The sequence below is a fragment of the Plenodomus lingam genome (assembly GCF_022343315.1).
Source record: "Plenodomus lingam strain CAN1 chromosome Unknown contig_17, whole genome shotgun sequence".
Classification (NCBI taxonomy): domain Eukaryota; kingdom Fungi; phylum Ascomycota; class Dothideomycetes; order Pleosporales; family Leptosphaeriaceae; genus Plenodomus; species Plenodomus lingam.
Window position 1 is genome coordinate 163,022 of NW_027093934.1, and position 17,188 is coordinate 180,209.

At 50.3% G+C, this 17,188-nt stretch overlaps 8 protein-coding genes across 8 annotated transcripts; 7 read left to right on the forward strand and 1 right to left on the reverse strand.

Annotated features, from left to right (window-relative positions):
- Positions 1 to 32: 32 nt before the first annotated feature.
- On the forward strand, positions 33 to 1,493 carry IAQ61_003047 (uncharacterized protein; the record flags this gene model as incomplete). The annotated part of the gene is made up of 4 exons (XM_003844663.2): positions 33 to 726; positions 785 to 823; positions 876 to 949; positions 1,005 to 1,493. The coding sequence occupies 4 exons, from the start codon at positions 33 to 35 to the stop codon at positions 1,491 to 1,493; spliced, it is 1,296 nt and encodes a 431-aa protein (XP_003844711.2).
- An 884-nt stretch (positions 1,494 to 2,377) lies between these two features.
- IAQ61_003048 (uncharacterized protein) lies at positions 2,378 to 2,890 on the forward strand (the record flags this gene model as incomplete). The annotated part of the gene is made up of 2 exons (XM_066095812.1): positions 2,378 to 2,633; positions 2,733 to 2,890. 2 exons carry the CDS (start codon positions 2,378 to 2,380, stop codon positions 2,888 to 2,890), a joined length of 414 nt encoding a protein of 137 aa, XP_065954057.1.
- Positions 2,891 to 4,102: 1,212 nt separating this feature from the next.
- On the forward strand, positions 4,103 to 5,929 carry IAQ61_003049 (uncharacterized protein; the record flags this gene model as incomplete). The annotated part of the gene is made up of 1 exon (XM_003844664.1): positions 4,103 to 5,929. One exon carries the CDS (start codon positions 4,103 to 4,105, stop codon positions 5,927 to 5,929), a length of 1,827 nt encoding a protein of 608 aa, XP_003844712.1.
- Positions 5,930 to 6,517: 588 nt separating this feature from the next.
- On the forward strand, positions 6,518 to 7,141 carry IAQ61_003050 (uncharacterized protein; the record flags this gene model as incomplete). Its single annotated transcript, XM_003844665.1, has 1 exon — positions 6,518 to 7,141. One exon carries the CDS (start codon positions 6,518 to 6,520, stop codon positions 7,139 to 7,141), a length of 624 nt encoding a protein of 207 aa, XP_003844713.1.
- A 261-nt stretch (positions 7,142 to 7,402) lies between these two features.
- On the reverse strand, positions 7,403 to 10,006 carry IAQ61_003051 (uncharacterized protein; the record flags this gene model as incomplete). Its single annotated transcript, XM_003844666.2, has 2 exons — positions 7,403 to 9,852; positions 9,916 to 10,006. 2 exons carry the CDS (start codon positions 10,004 to 10,006, stop codon positions 7,403 to 7,405), a joined length of 2,541 nt encoding a protein of 846 aa, XP_003844714.2.
- Positions 10,007 to 11,311: 1,305 nt separating this feature from the next.
- Positions 11,312 to 12,058, forward strand: IAQ61_003052 (uncharacterized protein; the record flags this gene model as incomplete). Its single annotated transcript, XM_066095813.1, has 1 exon — positions 11,312 to 12,058. The coding sequence occupies one exon, from the start codon at positions 11,312 to 11,314 to the stop codon at positions 12,056 to 12,058; it is 747 nt and encodes a 248-aa protein (XP_065954058.1).
- Positions 12,059 to 12,090: 32 nt separating this feature from the next.
- On the forward strand, positions 12,091 to 13,500 carry IAQ61_003053 (uncharacterized protein; the record flags this gene model as incomplete). The annotated part of the gene is made up of 1 exon (XM_003844668.2): positions 12,091 to 13,500. The coding sequence occupies one exon, from the start codon at positions 12,091 to 12,093 to the stop codon at positions 13,498 to 13,500; it is 1,410 nt and encodes a 469-aa protein (XP_003844716.2).
- Positions 13,501 to 14,953: 1,453 nt separating this feature from the next.
- SPM1 (Subtilisin-like proteinase Spm1) lies at positions 14,954 to 16,634 on the forward strand (the record flags this gene model as incomplete). The annotated part of the gene is made up of 7 exons (XM_003844669.2): positions 14,954 to 14,986; positions 15,044 to 15,123; positions 15,182 to 15,303; positions 15,353 to 15,363; positions 15,440 to 15,506; positions 15,557 to 15,871; positions 16,009 to 16,634. The coding sequence occupies 7 exons, from the start codon at positions 14,954 to 14,956 to the stop codon at positions 16,632 to 16,634; spliced, it is 1,254 nt and encodes a 417-aa protein (XP_003844717.2).
- Positions 16,635 to 17,188: the final 554 nt, after the last annotated feature.

Below are 17,188 nucleotides of genomic sequence, written 5' to 3' on the forward strand. Positions count from 1 at the left end.
TCGTCAGCGTATCTATCAACGGAATCACCAACATGGCAATCACCAAGGAACTTTTTCATAAGAACAAAACATCCTTGGCATTAGCCGCCCACAGAGTGTCAGAACTTTCAACATCGATTGCTTTGTACATTGAGCAACAAGGCGTCCAACAGCCTGACTTGTCAGCCTCATCTGCTATCCTTCCCGACACCCCAGAGTACAGAAGTCTGCGAAACCAACTAAATGATGCCATCCAGGACCTTCATCTTCTGACTAACGGGCCCCTTCATTACTTTCGAACACTGTCCTGGTCAGTGGTTGATCTCGCGGCTGTGCAAGTCGCTCTGAGTTTCAAACTCCCACACATTGTTCCCAATAACAATGTGGGTCTCACGGCTGCCGAGATTGCGCAGACTGCTGAGCTGGAGGAAGACCGTACGAGCCGCATCCTCAAGATGTTGGCTACATATCGTATTTTCGAGGAGCATGATGGTAGGTTTCGTCACACCGCAAGCTCAGAATTCCTTCGAACTTCGGGCTTCACTCCAATGGCGGAGACTGCACTTGATGACTGCTTCAAGGCAGCATCGGAGATGAATGTTATGTTTGAAGCATCACCAAAGTCGGTACCAGGCATGGAGAACAACCCTTTCCATACGCGCTTCGGGAAGACATTCTATGGCTACTACGAAGAGAACCAGGAGAAGGGATCTCGATTCTCAAAAGCTATGAGTGGTTGGGCTCTTGGTAAGCTACTATTGGGATTGGGATGTTCGTCGTGTATTGGTTCTGAACTCAAACACAGTTGACGATGCCTTTGCGGTACTACGTGACAACTTTGATTGTAAGCTTCTCATATCCACATGTCCACATGTCACTAAGCTTACCATTCATAGGGATCTCTTTGAAGAACAAGAAAGTTGTCGATGTAGGTGGTGGTAATGGTGGTGTTAGTGCTCAACTTGCTCGTGTAGGGACTCCCCTTGTCCATCTGACACATCCGAAATTTAACATGCTTTGTTCAGGAATTCAAGGACCTCAAGTTTATTGTGCAAGACCTTTCAGAGCACCAGCTCTCATCAGAGCACCCCGTCGACGTCCAGGACCGACTGAGCTTTCAAGTTGCAGATTACAACGAGCCTCAGTCCATTCGTGATGCTGGCGTATACCTCATGCGTAACGTGTTCCACAACAATAATGATGAAAATTCCGCAAGAATCCTGCGTGGTCTTATCCCCGCTTTGGAGGGTCGATCAGGAGATGCAAGACTCCTGATCAACGACTGCATTGTGCCTCAACGCGCAGGAGGCGACATCACGAGATCAGAGGAGAATACGTTCCGTCAATTGGATTTGATGATGATGTTGCTGTTTGGGGCAAAGGAAAGGACCAAAGACGATTGGGAACGGCTTTTCAAAACGATTGATGGAAGACTTGAGATTGTAAATATGCATTACAACCCCACTGGCGCAGGATTGTTGGAAGTTCGCTTGAACTCTGGATCGACCTGTTAGAACAGAAATCTACTTTTGACCTACCACAGCTACTTGCATTCGCTAGGTCTAGCAATCAGTACCCAATTGATCAAGCGCACGGTCTGTCACGTCTTGTTATTCGTCGCATGCTGCAACGTATTTTCACGCTTTCGGTCAGATACGCAGCCTTTCTCTAGTTTGCTATTCTATTTGCCTGCAATTCTCTGCTCTTCGTATAAAGTGGATAGTTCCCATGGTACCATTACTATCACGATATCATTAGAAACAGGATGCCCTCACGAATGGATCTAGAGGGCGGCAACCGACAACGCGATGACTGTGCAGCGAGTAAGCACTCTTCCTCGTCCTCTTCCTCTGATGGCTACCATCCGAATAGAACCTTGTTCCAACCACCGCAGGCCCCCGGCATGCCAAGGGAGCCCTTGCGTCCCGTATACCTTGTTGAAGAAATCGGGCACACTGGATCGGCTAGCCATACCCTCGCTCTGAGAGCTACAGTCCCTGGGTCCCAGTGGGCAGATCATGGAACCTATTCTCCACTAGGGACTACACATCTTACCAATGTTGAGGCATCCATGTTGTCTCGTATGTCACGCCTTACCAACGATGATGTACTACAGCCGCCGCGTGCTCCACCTTTAACTAATACTGGGCGATCTCCACATCGTATGCCATTGATCCCTCACTTCCCATCCCTACCAGAAGATTCATTGGGCGGCGATGTATCTAACTCTTTATATTATTCGGTATCTGGAGATGCATCACTGAACGATAGCCACAACGGCACATCATCTGAGCAAAGATTGGACAGCAATCATGGCCGTCCCGCTACTCCCTGGACCCATATTCGACCACAGCCTTCTGCATCTAACTCTGACTATTTTGTGTCGGATAGGGAGGCTATGGATGACGTGCTAGGAGGTATCCAGGAACTCCTACATCGCACCGAACGCCTCGAATTACAGTTCGGTGCAGGCTTGGAAGAGCGATTCGCCAGTATGCTTGCCCGGATGGAAAACATGCACAGGCAGAAAATGGCAGAGTTCCAGGAACAAGTCAATAGCGAAGCATGTCGAGCGTACGATCGGGTCGTCGATGAAACACACCAGGGTATCGCCCAGGTCGTAGAATCAGCCACGCAAGCAATTAATTCTCCAAGTGAGAGCGGAGGCTGTCCTTGTTGGAGTCGTAGTGCGATGATAGGATCTACCGCAAGAGATGGATCGAGAAGACTGCCTGCTAATAACACTTCAGCAGGGTATAGTTGTCCAGATCTAAGGGAAGTCGCCAATGACAACATCGCGTCCCAGGATACTCTCAGTATCCAGTGCCCATTGCAAGCACAGGTGTTGAATCAGTTACTTGACACTGACATTGATCAGGTGAACGACGCTGGACTGATCACAGATTTGTAGCTCTTAGGACGACATTGGTACGAAGCCGAAGCTGGCCGTGACGAAGAAGTGTTATGGACATGTGAAAGTTTCGGCTTGGACTAGATGTTGTGAGTAGAGAGGTGGGTGAATGCGAGGACTGTGAACCAATTGTGTAGGACCATGCAAGTGATACGAGGGCTGGTATGGCTACTGCTACACGGGCACGATTTTGGTGTGGTGTCTTTAGGCGGAGTTGTTTACAATTACAATGAGATGTATCAGATAGTACGATGATCTTGACGGAGTGAGGATGGAGGATTGTTCCTGTTAAGCCGCTTCCCTTTGCATTTGTAGTTAGCATGAATTGACCTTATCGTCCTTGATTGAAGTTAATAGCCACAGAACTCGTGCGTCAATGCCGCTGCGGCTCATGTTTCACTGCCGCCAGTCAGCGAAAGGGAGACACTGGATATATGACTGTGCCCTTGAGCACCGCATTAGGCCTATGTTCTCAAAGTCATGTCTAGTTATTCCAGTAGCTGCAGGTTATCGCCTGATCATTCTGAACCTGTTCCTTTGCCTGTTGAAGAGACAACGTGAAGCAGTCTTGACATCGTCGTAGTGACGCACGCGCCATCTCGAATAGAACATGCCATCATAGCGAAAGCGATATTGCAGGCTAGATCTTGGGAGGCGCGCTGCTCCGTTTGCACACGGCCCAATCCAGCCACGTGAAGCTGTCAACCTCCCATCTCAGCGCCCAAAAACACATAGGCCACCCCAGACAGTCCCCTCATAAGATTTGAGCTGGAGCTTTGCCAAAAGTCGTTTGTCGAGTGTTGGTATTTTTGTGGGCGGGCGTGAAAGGCACAGATCGATGCACTAATCACTACATGAGCTGTATCGACTTCGAACTTGCCTTCTGCAGTCCTGCCCACATCAACCGTGCCGCCACCACTTCAAATACCCTGGTCACGGTTGTATTCATTACGCGTTTTGTGGCTCGTAAACGTTCTCACTATCTGACAGCTAGCACAGCGGCGCGGAGATCGCGACAGTTTCCAGGCTATATTTGAACATTCATCTACCGCCTCAGATATCTTGGTCACAATCGCATGAAGTATGCATTTCTGCACTTGCAAATTTTCTCGAAAGCTGACACCTGCCTCAGCGACGCGGCGATTGCGACAGCTTCTAAGCTTACTACAACGACTGGTCAAGAGTAGCTGACAAGCCCTACTGTGTGCAAGCATGTCGGAACCCGAGCCAGTAGTGCCAGTCAATATATCTTTCCTCAATGAAGCTCTTCTACCCTTGTACGGATCCTTCTATGGCACCGCATTTATCATCAACTTCTTCGACTGCAACCTTGGTTGGCTCGAAAGCATCATTGACAACCACACAGAGGGATTCGCCGCTCCATTGACCAAGCAGGATCTCCGAGAGATGTGGCAAGAAAGGTTGTCGGATTATTGCAACGAGAAGACCATCCACTATCGCGACCCGGAGTCACTGCAGGCTGCGCAAGTCCTCCGCAAGCTGGATCCGTTGGCTGTTTGGAGTACATTGGAGTCCCACCTACGATCAGGGAAGATTGGTGGCAATACTTTTGAAACCTGGGAGTCCATGGGGAGGAAGTATATCAATCCGCTCCGGGGCACAAATTGGCTGGTTGAATGCGCTCTCATGGGCCTGTCTCAAGCAAATATTCCGGAAGAGGTGAAGCTTGTTGTCCGTCAGGATTTGCGGTCCATGGTGACATGCAGACCGCGGTACAGTAGACGGTGCAACGTCTTTGCGAATTTCGGAGACCCGGCACCAGAACTGTTTGGCCCAGGTGGCACCTTGTGGCCAGCCATGGAGAGGTTCAGTGGCGGTCCCCAGTATTCGAGCGGAATCCGTCACCTTCTTATGACGGTGATGAAGGAAATACTAACGGTTGTTCACCTTTGGACTGCGGCTTCCGTGACGGAAGGGCGCCCGTCTAATGAAATGCCCACTTTCAAGTGGTACATTGATGGCTTCTTACAAGCGCATTCTGCGTTTATATCGGAAGTGGAAGACTATAATCCGCACACGCAGTTACCATTCCATGTCCGTGAGGGGGAGAAGGATCTCAGATTTGACCTGCTGTGGGATTGGGTATGGAACCTGGCGTATGAAGTTCATAGCAGACCAGGAGTCCGAAATACTCGACAGAGCTTCGTTGAGATGTGTAACGTGGTCATGCAGCAGGCCCAGGAGTCCTCTGCCGATCCTCGTCCCGGGATGCCGGAAGGATTCAATGTACGATCAATTGTTGCAAAAATCCAGAAAGAGGGCGGCAGCGCGGCAGAATTTGCTGGGAGGCTGTATGATCGCGCGCGACAGTCTACCATTTTTGACGAACAGAGGATGATGCATCAAGATGCTGAGCCTCAGCTGCCTGAATTCAACTGGGGTAGTCGCTTTTACATCAACGAACCTGTTTCTGATACAGAAGAGGTCGGAAGTGACGAGCTCCATGATGATGATGATGATGACGAAATGTTTGATACAGATTTTGACGAGCCTGTCGAGCTCGAAGCATTCGGACCTTGCACAGAGCTCGAGCCAATTGCGAACACTGTCACTGCTATGCCACCAAACCAGTACTGCACTATATGCATAGAAGTATACACAAACGGCGAAAATGATATGCGCATAGTAAGACTCAACGCATGCGCGCATTACTTCCACTATGCGTGCTTGTGGTCATGGGCGAATGGCACTTCCCCAAACCGCAACCTGTGCCCGGAATGCCGCACGCAGTTCAGCGAAGTCCGAAGAAGTGTACGCAGAAGGTCTGTGTGGGAAGATGCATCAAATTTGCCATCCGAAGAAGTTCACATAAACACTGGTGCGGACGAAGAGGTTCATGGGGAAAGGGCAACAGAAGAAGAGGGCAATTCGGTCGGGACTGCACAAGCACAATTGCTCAATGAGAGGGCAACCATCACAACTGCAGCGGCAGGTAGAGAAAGAATCATCAATGACTACTCTGAGGATATTGAAGAAAACGGACAGGCCGAGGAAGAAACATGTCCAATTATGGAGTGACTCCTCTAAGGGGCGAACAAGAAGAGCAAAATGAGAAATACCAAAACGACTCGTACGGTGTTCAGATGGCGATGATAATTGTAAGAAGATTGAGAAGAAGACGATGGAATTGAGGATGGCATTCAAGAGATAGACTTAGTGACAACGGAGATGATAGAGATGATGACTTGGATTACCGCACCTTGGACTCGAAGTAGTTGGGACGAGAGGAGCTAACGAGACTTAGCGTCTTGGCACATTCAAGCACGAAAACAGGTTGTTGGACATTCACAGTTGATCTCACGCGCAAACCGTCTTCATTGAGTTAAGGATTCATCTCGAGAATTTGGAAGCATCTAGCTACATCATTTACCTATGTTAGCACCAGCCCGACCCGTAAGCAGGACCCCATGCTAACTAGGCCTTTGTCAGACAGTTGCTGCATCCAATGACTTGTCGAACTTTTGCACCACAGCATCCTGCTTAAGTACTAAACCGTCCACAGACAGCTCGGATTCTGCCATATAATTGATTCAGCCGCCGGTGTAGTGTCATTAGCGACGAGGTCCTTGGCAGTGTGGGCACCTAATAAGCACGACATCCCAGAACATGTTCGCATATTCCAGGAAGATTATCGCCACTTCCACATCATGCCTTATATCCAAGCAAGGCCCCCCCTACATGAAAATCCCCTCCATGAGCAGATTTCAATCCAGCATAGCAACTGAATCACCAAGTGTACTCCCAGCAGTGGACCTCAACCAGACCATCCACAATGTCGAAGGCAAAGTCTCCCAGTGCGAGCAAATCATCACCTACACCGCAAAATCAAAATACCATCTGCTCAACGCCCTCAACGCCTCTGGATGTCTCATCTCGCACAATAACACCACCTATTCTATCCCCCACAACTCCGGACTGGCTGTCCTGGGCGACGCTCGCATGGCTGGAGTCTTGTGCAAATGGTGGTGGGGGAAAAGTCCAAAGGCCCACAAAGGCCAGTGGACACAGATACGCCACGATAAGTGCGGCAATGGGTTTTTGGCGCAGTTAGGTCGGGAGAAGGGCCTGCATGAGTGCATCATCTTGAGTCCGGGGGCAATCGTGGTGTCGGACAAGATGGTTGCTACGTTGATAGAAGCTCTGTGTGGTGCAATATATCTGGATGGAGGAGAGGAAGAGTTGGAGAGGGTCATGAGGAAGCTAGATTTTCACCAGCATCAGTACTTGTAAGATGGCTATTAGATGCTATGACGCATTGTGCTTCCCTGACCTGAGTGCTGTAGTTGCTCATAACCCCCATTGATGTATCTTGAGCGTGATTCTTTGGTAAACAGGGCAATGAGGATTCGCGATGAATGCAAAGCACAAAATGTAAGAATATGCACATATTATACCTCAATGTACTCACGATCTGACATGTTTTGCGCTTTTTAAATCCACTCGCCTGAATATAAATGCAATACTTCTCTACCCGCAAGCCCAAATTCAAATTCAGTCCCGTATACTAAGAAATACACACACGACAAGAGCAGCGGTCCAAATGTGGGTGTGCAACCTAACCGCCGCGCCTTCCTGCGAACTAGTCGCCATCGGTCTTGCATCCCCACCGCTCGCCGCCGCGCCAGGACACAACGCACAAGTAGGGCCTCCATTCTGTGTCGTAGTAGCAGGAAACAATGCAGTGGATGTGCTATGCCCCGCACTTCCATAAACCAGTGCAGTGGCTCCATGTGCAAGCGTGATGGTCGTTCCATCTACAGTGATGACGCCACCTGGCGTCAAGGTCTTCCCATCAATAATGAAAGTTGTTGCATGCACAGCCGTGTAAGTTCTTGTTCCAATCGTAAGTAGTGGTGCATTTGTAATGACGGCCTGAGCCTGGAGGGCAACATGACTGGTGTGTCCATTCACGACCAGAGCGCTGACACCAAGCGCGAGAGATACCGTGGTTCCGGCGACGACGATGGAACCCCCCGGGGTCAAGAGCATGGAAAAGATAAGATATTCTGTTTCAGTGCCTGGAAGAGGATAGAAAGTTCTATCTCCGATTGTAAGAGGAGGTGCAGTTATATGTGCTGCTGTTGGAGGATTCAGGTGAGTCGAAACCGAAGATGAAACCCCATTAACAACCACAAAAGATCCAGAGGCTGCAAGAGACAACACCGTTCCAGATACAGTAATAGCAGAACCGCCAGGAGCAAGTGTTTGGCCCGAGACAATGAAGCTTGGACCCGAGTCGCCGTTCGCTGCATCGTTGTGTCCAACACCATCATAATCACTCCGGACATGCCTGATCGGCTCTGCTATAATCGTGGAGCCGGCTACGATAATTTTAGGGCGGTTTATTCGGACAGGTGCGGCTGCCTGGACTGCAGGCTGCAGTGCTTCCGTAGACGTTCCAATGACAACGAACGCGGCCGATGATGCGAGGCTGATTTTCGTTCCATCGAGAGTCACAACTCCGCCGGGGATTAGTGTCTGATCGGGAGCTATGAGGAATTGCGTGGCAGCATTTGGCGTAAACGTCAAGGAGCCAAGTGTTAGGATCGGGGGCGGCAACGGAGAAGATGGAGTGCCTGGGTCAAGCACCCGTGGAAGTTGGGACGTCGTATCTCCTATAATGATTGCGGTAGCTGATGGGGCGAGAGCAATGCGAGTTCCGTCCCCGATGATAACGGGTGCTGCTCCGGGCTGTAATGTCTGCGAGCCGATCATTACTTGTGAGGATGGTCCAACGACAACTGGGAATGTGCCAACATTGCCAACGGTGACACGGATTATCTGTGGTTCTTGGCTGGCATGATTGTTTTCATTGCTGTCATGTGCTCTATTGGCAGTTATAGACACAGGATTTGGTCTCACTTGGGGCTTGAGGTTCGTTGGGATTGGCTTGGCTGCGAGACTAGTCAAATCCCAGTCTACAATCGTGAAAGATACAGCGCTAGAACTTTCTTGGTTGTTGTGGTTGATAATGACCGGAGGATCTTCGAAACCAAGAGCCGTTGATTCGAAGTGAATAAGGAAAGGATTGAGGTCCGGCCAGAACTGATAGTAGAGATCTACCACGATCACGACAGTGATCACGGCCTGGAGTTTTCCTGTATTGCAATGGGACTGAGAGATCTGATCTATAAACCCTTTCGGAAGCGGACCGGTTGCTGTTGCCTGTTGCTCAATCCCCTCCAACCAATAAGGATACACGAGCCCCGATTGTAACTGAAAGGTTTCCGTCCGACCGCCGGACTCGATTTCGTACTCTGTGAAATGAACAAATGGGGTATTAGAAGTCTGAGTCTGAACCACGTTTGGCGCAACCGAGAGTGTTGTAGTCGCAGATGTTCGATCGTTGGTGTAGAGATCATACAAAAAGATATCTGCCACTGGCGCAGTATTGCCTACTGGGAAAGAAGAGTACGCATATCGATATGCAATAGATGTGACAGTTGCAACTGGTTTTTCTGTATATTCGATACATATAGAAAAAGTCCAGTCCACTACAGACATGTAGGAATACCTCGTAGTACATGCGTAATCGGTTGCTAGCGCGCTTGTTACATCGAATGCCGTTTTTTGAGGGACAAGTGTCAACGTCTCAGCATCACTGAAATTTGCCGCCTCTGTCGTCATAGTCCCTACAGCATGGCTGTAAGTAGGAGGATGCCAGTATTCAAGATTTGCACTTGGAATGTTGACTATACACGATGCATTGGAGGTACGCCTTGATGCTGTGGAGGTCGCATTTACGTCTAACGCTGCAGCACTGATTACAGTGGCTATTGGAGGGAGTTCAGTCGTCGTAGATTTTGATGGATTCGGCTCGGAGACATCGAAAGTTTTTATAGACTGAAATGTGGAAGTGGGATCCGCCGTATGAAGGCCAACAGATTCTGCAAGAGTAGTGAACGTGTACGCTGACTCAATGGAGACGTTGGAGAATGGAGCTTTATGGCCTCGTTAGCATGTGCGAGTATGCAGCCAGAACAGTTGGTTTCTTTTGACCTTACCAACAACATTAACATCACCATGATGGAGGATTACTGCTTGCGCTGTTGAAGATGCGAGCCAGATCACAAAATAATTCTGTGGCGAAAACATGCGTTCGGCAAACTGCTACGAACGCATGTAGGTGCTGCGACTGAGTTGACTAGGATTAATGGTGGACATGCGAGCGGGCTGCAAGGGCGGCAATTGACAGGCGGGTCGCACGCGGGTTTTGGATAGAGGCGTACCGTACCTAGTTATCTGCAAGCTCAGCATACTTACAAGAAGAGTACAAGCTTTGTCGCGGGGTCGGATGCTTGACTGCCACCTGGCGCAAGGGAGACCTGAGATGCGTGTCAAATTCACGTGCAGCATGACAGCAAACCAACTGTGCGCTTCGCATTCGCAGAAGAAGCGCCTTTGATCATGCCTTGCTTGCTGGCCAGCCACAGCATACATGTCCAGAGGCCATGTTTTCTTGTGAATATAGTCCATGGGCCTTGGCTGTACTTGTTGCTGGTATTTGTGTGACGCACCCTGCATACAGAAGCAGATCCCTTGGTTAGGACCATTGACTGCTTTGCATCAAGATTTTATAGCATTTCATGCATCCGATTCAAAAGGAGATGCAGTGCTTCTCGGTACGGCCGTGGTTCCGGGGAATGCGAAGTCATGTGGGGAAACGCAATCAATCAATCATGGTAGACCATTTGGCTTTACTAATCTGGCTTGTGGCCTGAGATTCCGAGTATGTCTTTGAATTACCAAGTAAATGGTACCTTGAAGAGCGGCTGACGGGGAATACCGGTAGCCATGCTGTAATTGAATAGTGCTGAAAGCCCCATTGCATAAGTCGGGTAACTGTAGTCTTCGGTAAAGCGTCGGACTAAGTGGCGCCACTTGTGTGGATTTCTGACATGTCAAGACACAAAGATGGGTTAGCTAGGTACCGGTACAATAGTCGTCGATTCTTCGTTAATGAAACCTGGGGGAGATTAGCCGGGTGAATGCTTACCTACTCGACGAAATGGCTGCATAGCTGCGCATGCAAAGCACAGGTACAATATCGATCATACAGTACATAGCCCGGAATCAAGCGCTCCCTTGTTCGTCGCTCTCACCGAGGGGCTCAGCGTCGTGGAGTTACCTACCCTACAGTTAGTACATAGGCAATATATTCCTTGGCCTGTTCAAGGCAGCTCGGCTGATTTGGCACAACACTTGCCTGCTGGTCGTGTATTGCTTCTCCCTTGCCTTCGAGCCATGGTGGGCGATAATGCGCCCTCGGCCCGGTGATGCTGTTCTCTACCCTAATCATCGTTGTGGTAGAATCCACAAGTCCACCAGCTAGGCACACTCCCAACGTGCTCTCCACGTGACGCTTGCTCGCCAACTGCATCGAAGTAGGCAAATACCGGTATGCCTCCCTTGCGAGCCAACCACGGCTTTCCGTCCAAGATAGGTCTACTGTTCGCCATAGCTCTGTCGTTGCCACGCCTCGCCGCCGAATACCTACAGAAGAATATCACAGATGTCACCGGTTATAAGCTTGCACCGGGTGTACACTCTGTTCCTGCACCCGTGAGAGTCGCGCCCGATCAAGATTGGACAGGCATCGATGGCTCGTGGAATACATTCAGTTTGTTCGTAGGCGAACCGCGCCAGAATGTGCGGGTGCTTGTATCGACTGCAAGTCAACAAATATGGGCTATCAGTCGCCTAGCCTGCGTTTCAAATATCACGAGTCCGATCGTCGGACAGGTCATGCAGCAGAACGTTCTGAATCCTCAATGTGAGAACAGCCGTGGCTTTCTGTTCAACGTCACCGAATCCTTGACGTGGGCGGAGAAGGGTTATTATCAACTCTGGGTAGAGAAGGCGATCGGCCTCGCTGGAAATGGGCTATATGGCTTCGATACCGTTGCCATGGGTTTTCCAGGAGAGGAGGGGCCATCCACGATGAACAGTACAATAGGCACCTTGGTTTCATCGAATTTCTGGCTTGGGCACATTGGAGTGCACCATAAACCCACCAACTTTTCTGCGTCCGAGGCACCTATTCCAAGCTACATGATGAATCTCTTCGATCAAGGCAGCATCCCTAGCAAATCATTCGGCTACACAGCAGGTGCTCAGTACCGTAAGAGTCACTGGGATTCAGTCTGACAGTCCGGCTAACTTCGCAGGTAGATGGACGGATGGTTTTGGGCAGCCTCACACTTGGTGGCTATGATGCTTCTCGATTTGTTACTAATGACCTCAGTTTCATCTTCGAACCCGATAATGAGCGTGATCTTGTTGTCGGGGTTGTTGGCCTCTCAGCAAACACCACCACGCAATTCAACATTGATCTGCTGATGCGAAGCGAGCTGAACATGTTCATTGATTCAACGGTAGCCGAGCTGTGGTTGCCTCCCAAGGTCTGCCAGGCTTTTGAAGATGCTCTTGGACTCGAATATGATGCCCGTACTGATCTTTACCTCGTCAACGATAGCTTGCATGCGAAGCTTTTGGCACAGAACCCTAGCATAACATTCACACTGGGCCAACAGTATCGCACCGACTCGACAGTGCAGATTACGTTACCTTATGCTGCCCTTGACTTAGTGGCATCACCACCCTATAGAGGATTGCAAGAACAAACGAGGTACTTTCCTATTAGAAGGGGCTACATGGCCAATCAGTGGATTCTCGGGAGAACCTTCCTGCAGGAGGCTTACTTGACAGTGGACTGGGAACGCCAAAACTTTTCAGTATCTGCGATTGACTGGACATTTGGAAATTCGATCGATCTTAGGCCAATTGTCGACACAAAGTACCTGGAGCAAGGTCCCGATCTTTCCGAGATGCCGGAACTCAGCTCTCGAGCCATAATCGGCATATCAACTGGCTTGGGACTTGTGGTCATTGTGATATTGTTTGCGATTGGTTTGTGTGTTTGGCGTCGTCGAAGGTATAAACTGGAAGCGCGCACATCACAGGATAAGGCAACGGTCATGGTTGCGGCATCGAAGAAGGCCTCAATTAAGTCATGGGAAGGATCTCCAACTTCTGCCCATTCGGAAGACGAAAAATCGACAACCGTCTTTCCCAAGGCAGAGTTACCTGGTATTTCCACTCTCTGCCATGAATTGAGCAACAGAGAAAAGGAGTCGTCGTTGGCAATCCATGAGATTGATAGTATCGAGTGCCCAGTGTACGAGATGCCAGCAGGTGTTCCAGCGCCCCAAGAAGCAGGTGGCCGCCAGCTTTCAGAAAAGGAGATCCTAATGGTGCGGGAGCAGATATACAATGGAGTTGATGCGAGCCATCCGCCTGTCGTGTCCCCAAACTTGGAAGATACGCGTCCACGGCCCGCACTTGTATCTCCAGCAGAAGTGACGACGCTGCACGGTGGATTGACAAGCCACAGTACTGTGTCACCCATAATGCCACGAAGACCAAGAGACGGTGCTTTGCTAGAGGCTTCGGATACTTACTTCCTGTCGGCAGCCCATCCGCTTCGAGGCTACAGAAGAACGGAGACCGAAGACGGACTTCTCTCTCCCCTATCTGGGATGGAAGAGTCGACAGAGGAGTCTCGACAAAGATTCTCTTACGAATCGTGAGCGGTGAAAAGCTGAGTACTCGGGGTCGTGTGGTACTACGGTTTCTTTGAATGGAACACGGACGAGGCTCGGACATTCGGTGGCGATGGCCATGGGCAAGCGCTCTTTCTATCCTGGGACTTGGGCGTTTTCAGCTCATGATAGCCGTTTTCTTCACCCATGAAGCTAGACCGAGCCGATTTCTCCAGGTAATACGGGGGCATTGGGGGGCATGGATCGGACCGTGAGAGTTTTCTGGCAACACGGTGGGGTTGGTTCGCCAGCTCTATGTGTTGCCTGTGGGCATTTCAAGTATGGAATGCAATGTAGCTACTGTATCTAGGTAGACAGACAATAGTGTCAGCCGTCAGTCGTCAGTCGTCAAGCATGTAGTCACCGCAACCGAGATGACGACAATCATTGCCCTTGTAGCTTAGCGAGCGTCGTCAGTCTGGAGACAATGGGAGAGGTTGGGATGGAAGCATGGATGCCTGTTTGCCTTGTGCCGTGTGCCGTTTCTGGGTTAGTCAACGGCGAAGCAGTCTCGTCTCGATACATAGGGTAATAATCCAGGGCCGTCGTAGGGCAGAGCTAGAGTGCCTTGCCGTGCCGTACTTGTACAACATGTAGAGTAGTGTTCTCAGTCGTGATCCGGGCAGAGGAAGCGGTCTGGTGGGGAGCCTTCGAGGAGTTGGGTTGGGTGCTAAAGGGTCGCGCCTTCCCTAGTCTAGCCGAGCCTTTTCAAGCCCCCCTCATTGACGTGACTGGACCCCCACCATAAATTACGGTAGCTTACGTAGGCCCATAACCCCCCGAATCATGTAATATAATACGCAACATGCAATACACAGCAGCGTACAATACACAAATACAGTAAGCTGCCCCGACCCCGATTACCCTGATTACCACCCTGACTACCGTTCACTACTACCCTCCCTAGTTAGTCGTGGCCGAGGAGGCGAAGTGGCATACACAAGTACCCTGGGCAAGACAACGTCCTTTTTTGCTTACATGCTCACTTTTGGGCCCCTCTCGCATTGCCATAATTTGTTGTTGTTGTTGCTGTTCGTTTGCATTGTCTGCTGAAGAAGAGTACAGGCTTTTTGCCATCCACCTTTGTCTGCCCCTCCTCTCCCCTCCAGTCCAGTTTCGACAGCCGCCGCCGCCCCGCTTTGTGTCGACGCAGCAGCAGCCATCATAGCGCGCGCCGCGTTTAGCCTTGTCCCCTCGTCCCATTCCCCTTCCCCCCTCACCCCCCTCAACGGCGGCCGCCTGCCTGCCTGCCTGCCTGCCTGCCTACCTGCCTTCACCTCTTCTTCTTTTCTTCGTCGTCGTCGTCGCCGCCTTCGTATTCTTCTCTTTCTTCTGCTCCTGGACCCGCCTCTCGCGCCCGCCTCACTTTACTCGCTCCTTCCCTTTTACGACCCACAGTCCATCTCTTCGCCCCCGAGTTTCCCTCGCCGGCCCAGCCAAGATGGGCGACCTCGCCAACCGCAAGGTGTTCAAGGTACTATATCTGCCCAAGATCATGGCCGAATAGGAAAGTTGTTCTGACAGCGATTAGGTGTTTAACCAGGAGTTCATCGTGGATGAGCGATACAATGTGACCAAGGAACTAGGACAAGGTGCTTATGGTATCGTCTGGTAGGACTCGACTCGACGTACATACAGCCTTCTCCACGCTGACATAACCACCTTACAGCGCGGCTACCAACAATCAGACTGGCGAAGGCGTGGCCATCAAAAAAGTCACCAATGTCTTCAGCAAAAAGATTCTCGCCAAGCGTGCTCTGCGCGAGATCAAGTTACTACAGCACTTCCGCGGTAAGGCAGCAGTTTTGACATGGCTTTGAAATGGACTAACATCGGACAGGACATCGAAATGTAAGACGAACCCCATGCGCGCACGATACACACACAACCACACATGTGAGGCTCGATACTGAACAAGAACAACCAGATTACATGTCTCTATGACATGGACATTCCCCGCCCAGACAACTTCAACGAGTGCTATCTTTATGAGGGTAGGGGACAACCTCGGTACAAGTATAACAGGTCGCTGACACCGGTACAGAGCTCATGGAGTGCGATCTGGCGGCCATCATACGGTCTGGTCAGCCATTGACCGACGCTCACTTTCAGTCCTTCATCTACCAGATCCTTTGCGGTCTCAAGTACATTCACTCGGCCAACGTCCTCCACCGCGATCTCAAACCGGGTAACCTGCTGGTCAATGCCGACTGCGAACTTAAGATTTGTGATTTTGGTCTGGCTAGAGGCTTCTCGATGGATCCAGAAGAAAATGCAGGATATATGACGGAGTACGTTGCTACCCGCTGGTACAGAGCCCCCGAGATCATGTTGAGCTTCCAAAGCTATACAAAAGCCAGTAAGTATTCATTGTGCACGTTTGCGATGGAGCATGCTGCAAATCAGTCGCGGCAAGCTGTAGTCCCTAACTTGCCTTACACCATTCGAGAGCCACACTTTGCAAAACGTATCTATGCACTTTACTAACTCTGGTAGTCGATGTTTGGTCCGTTGGTTGCATTCTCGCCGAGTTGCTCGGTGGCAAGCCCTTCTTCAAGGGCCGCGATTATGTTGATCAGCTGAATCAGATCCTCCACTATCTTGGAACACCAAACGAGGAGACCCTGTCGCGAATCGGATCGCCGCGAGCTCAGGACTATGTCCGCAACCTCCCATACATGGCCAAGATCTCGTTCCAATCGCTCTTCCGCAACGCAAACCCCGATGCTCTGGACCTTTTGGACCGCATGCTGGCATTTGACCCTTCAAGTCGTATTTCTGTCGAGGAAGCGCTAGAGCACAGGTACCTACACATCTGGCATGATGCCTCGGACGAGCCATCATGTCCTACTACATTCGACTTCCAGTTCGAGGTGGTGGAGGAGATCAATGATATGAAGAAGATGATTCTTGCAGAAGTCAATCGCTTCCGCCAGATGGTTCGCGTACAGCCCGGTGCAGGCGCCGGAGGTCAGGGCCAAGCACCTGCCGTTCCTATCCCCAACAACTACGACCGTGCGGGCTATGAAGATCCAAGACCACAAGAGGCTTTCAACCAGGGTAGCTGGCAAGGAAACGATCTCGAACGCGATCTTCAGGGCCTCGATGGAAGGCTAAGATAGGCGTAGTCGAATAGTTGGTGTTGGATATGAGGCTTCTTCCTTAGCAAAAATGGTGTGGTAAGATCTCATCTGGCATATTCCAAGCCATATCTCATGTTACCAAGTAATGCTTGTTGTTTCGTGATGCACGTCATTATAATTTAACTGGTCTTGGTCGTCTCATGTACAGCGTTTGACTAAGGCAGCGGGAAACACACCACTCGCCCTGCAAGAAGACCACACACGGGTTTACACGATCTGCCACATGGTCCTGGTGCACACGTCTGTAGCCTGAGACCGTCATGTCGCTGCAACATTTGTGTGCTTAATTTCGATTGACAGCTGTCTAGCGCAGCTTGAAACAACTTCCTCTTACGAACCATTATTTTCCCGCTGATTTGTACGTGCGATCATGTATCTATTGAAATCGACATTGAAATATACGATCTGATATCGGTACCATGTTTGTTGTCGAGAAAAGGTAATGATGGCGATTTAAGTGTAGAGTAGGCTAAACGCTACCATCCCACCTTAACCAATCATGGGCCGTTGTAAATCCGGGAGCTAGGTAGAAC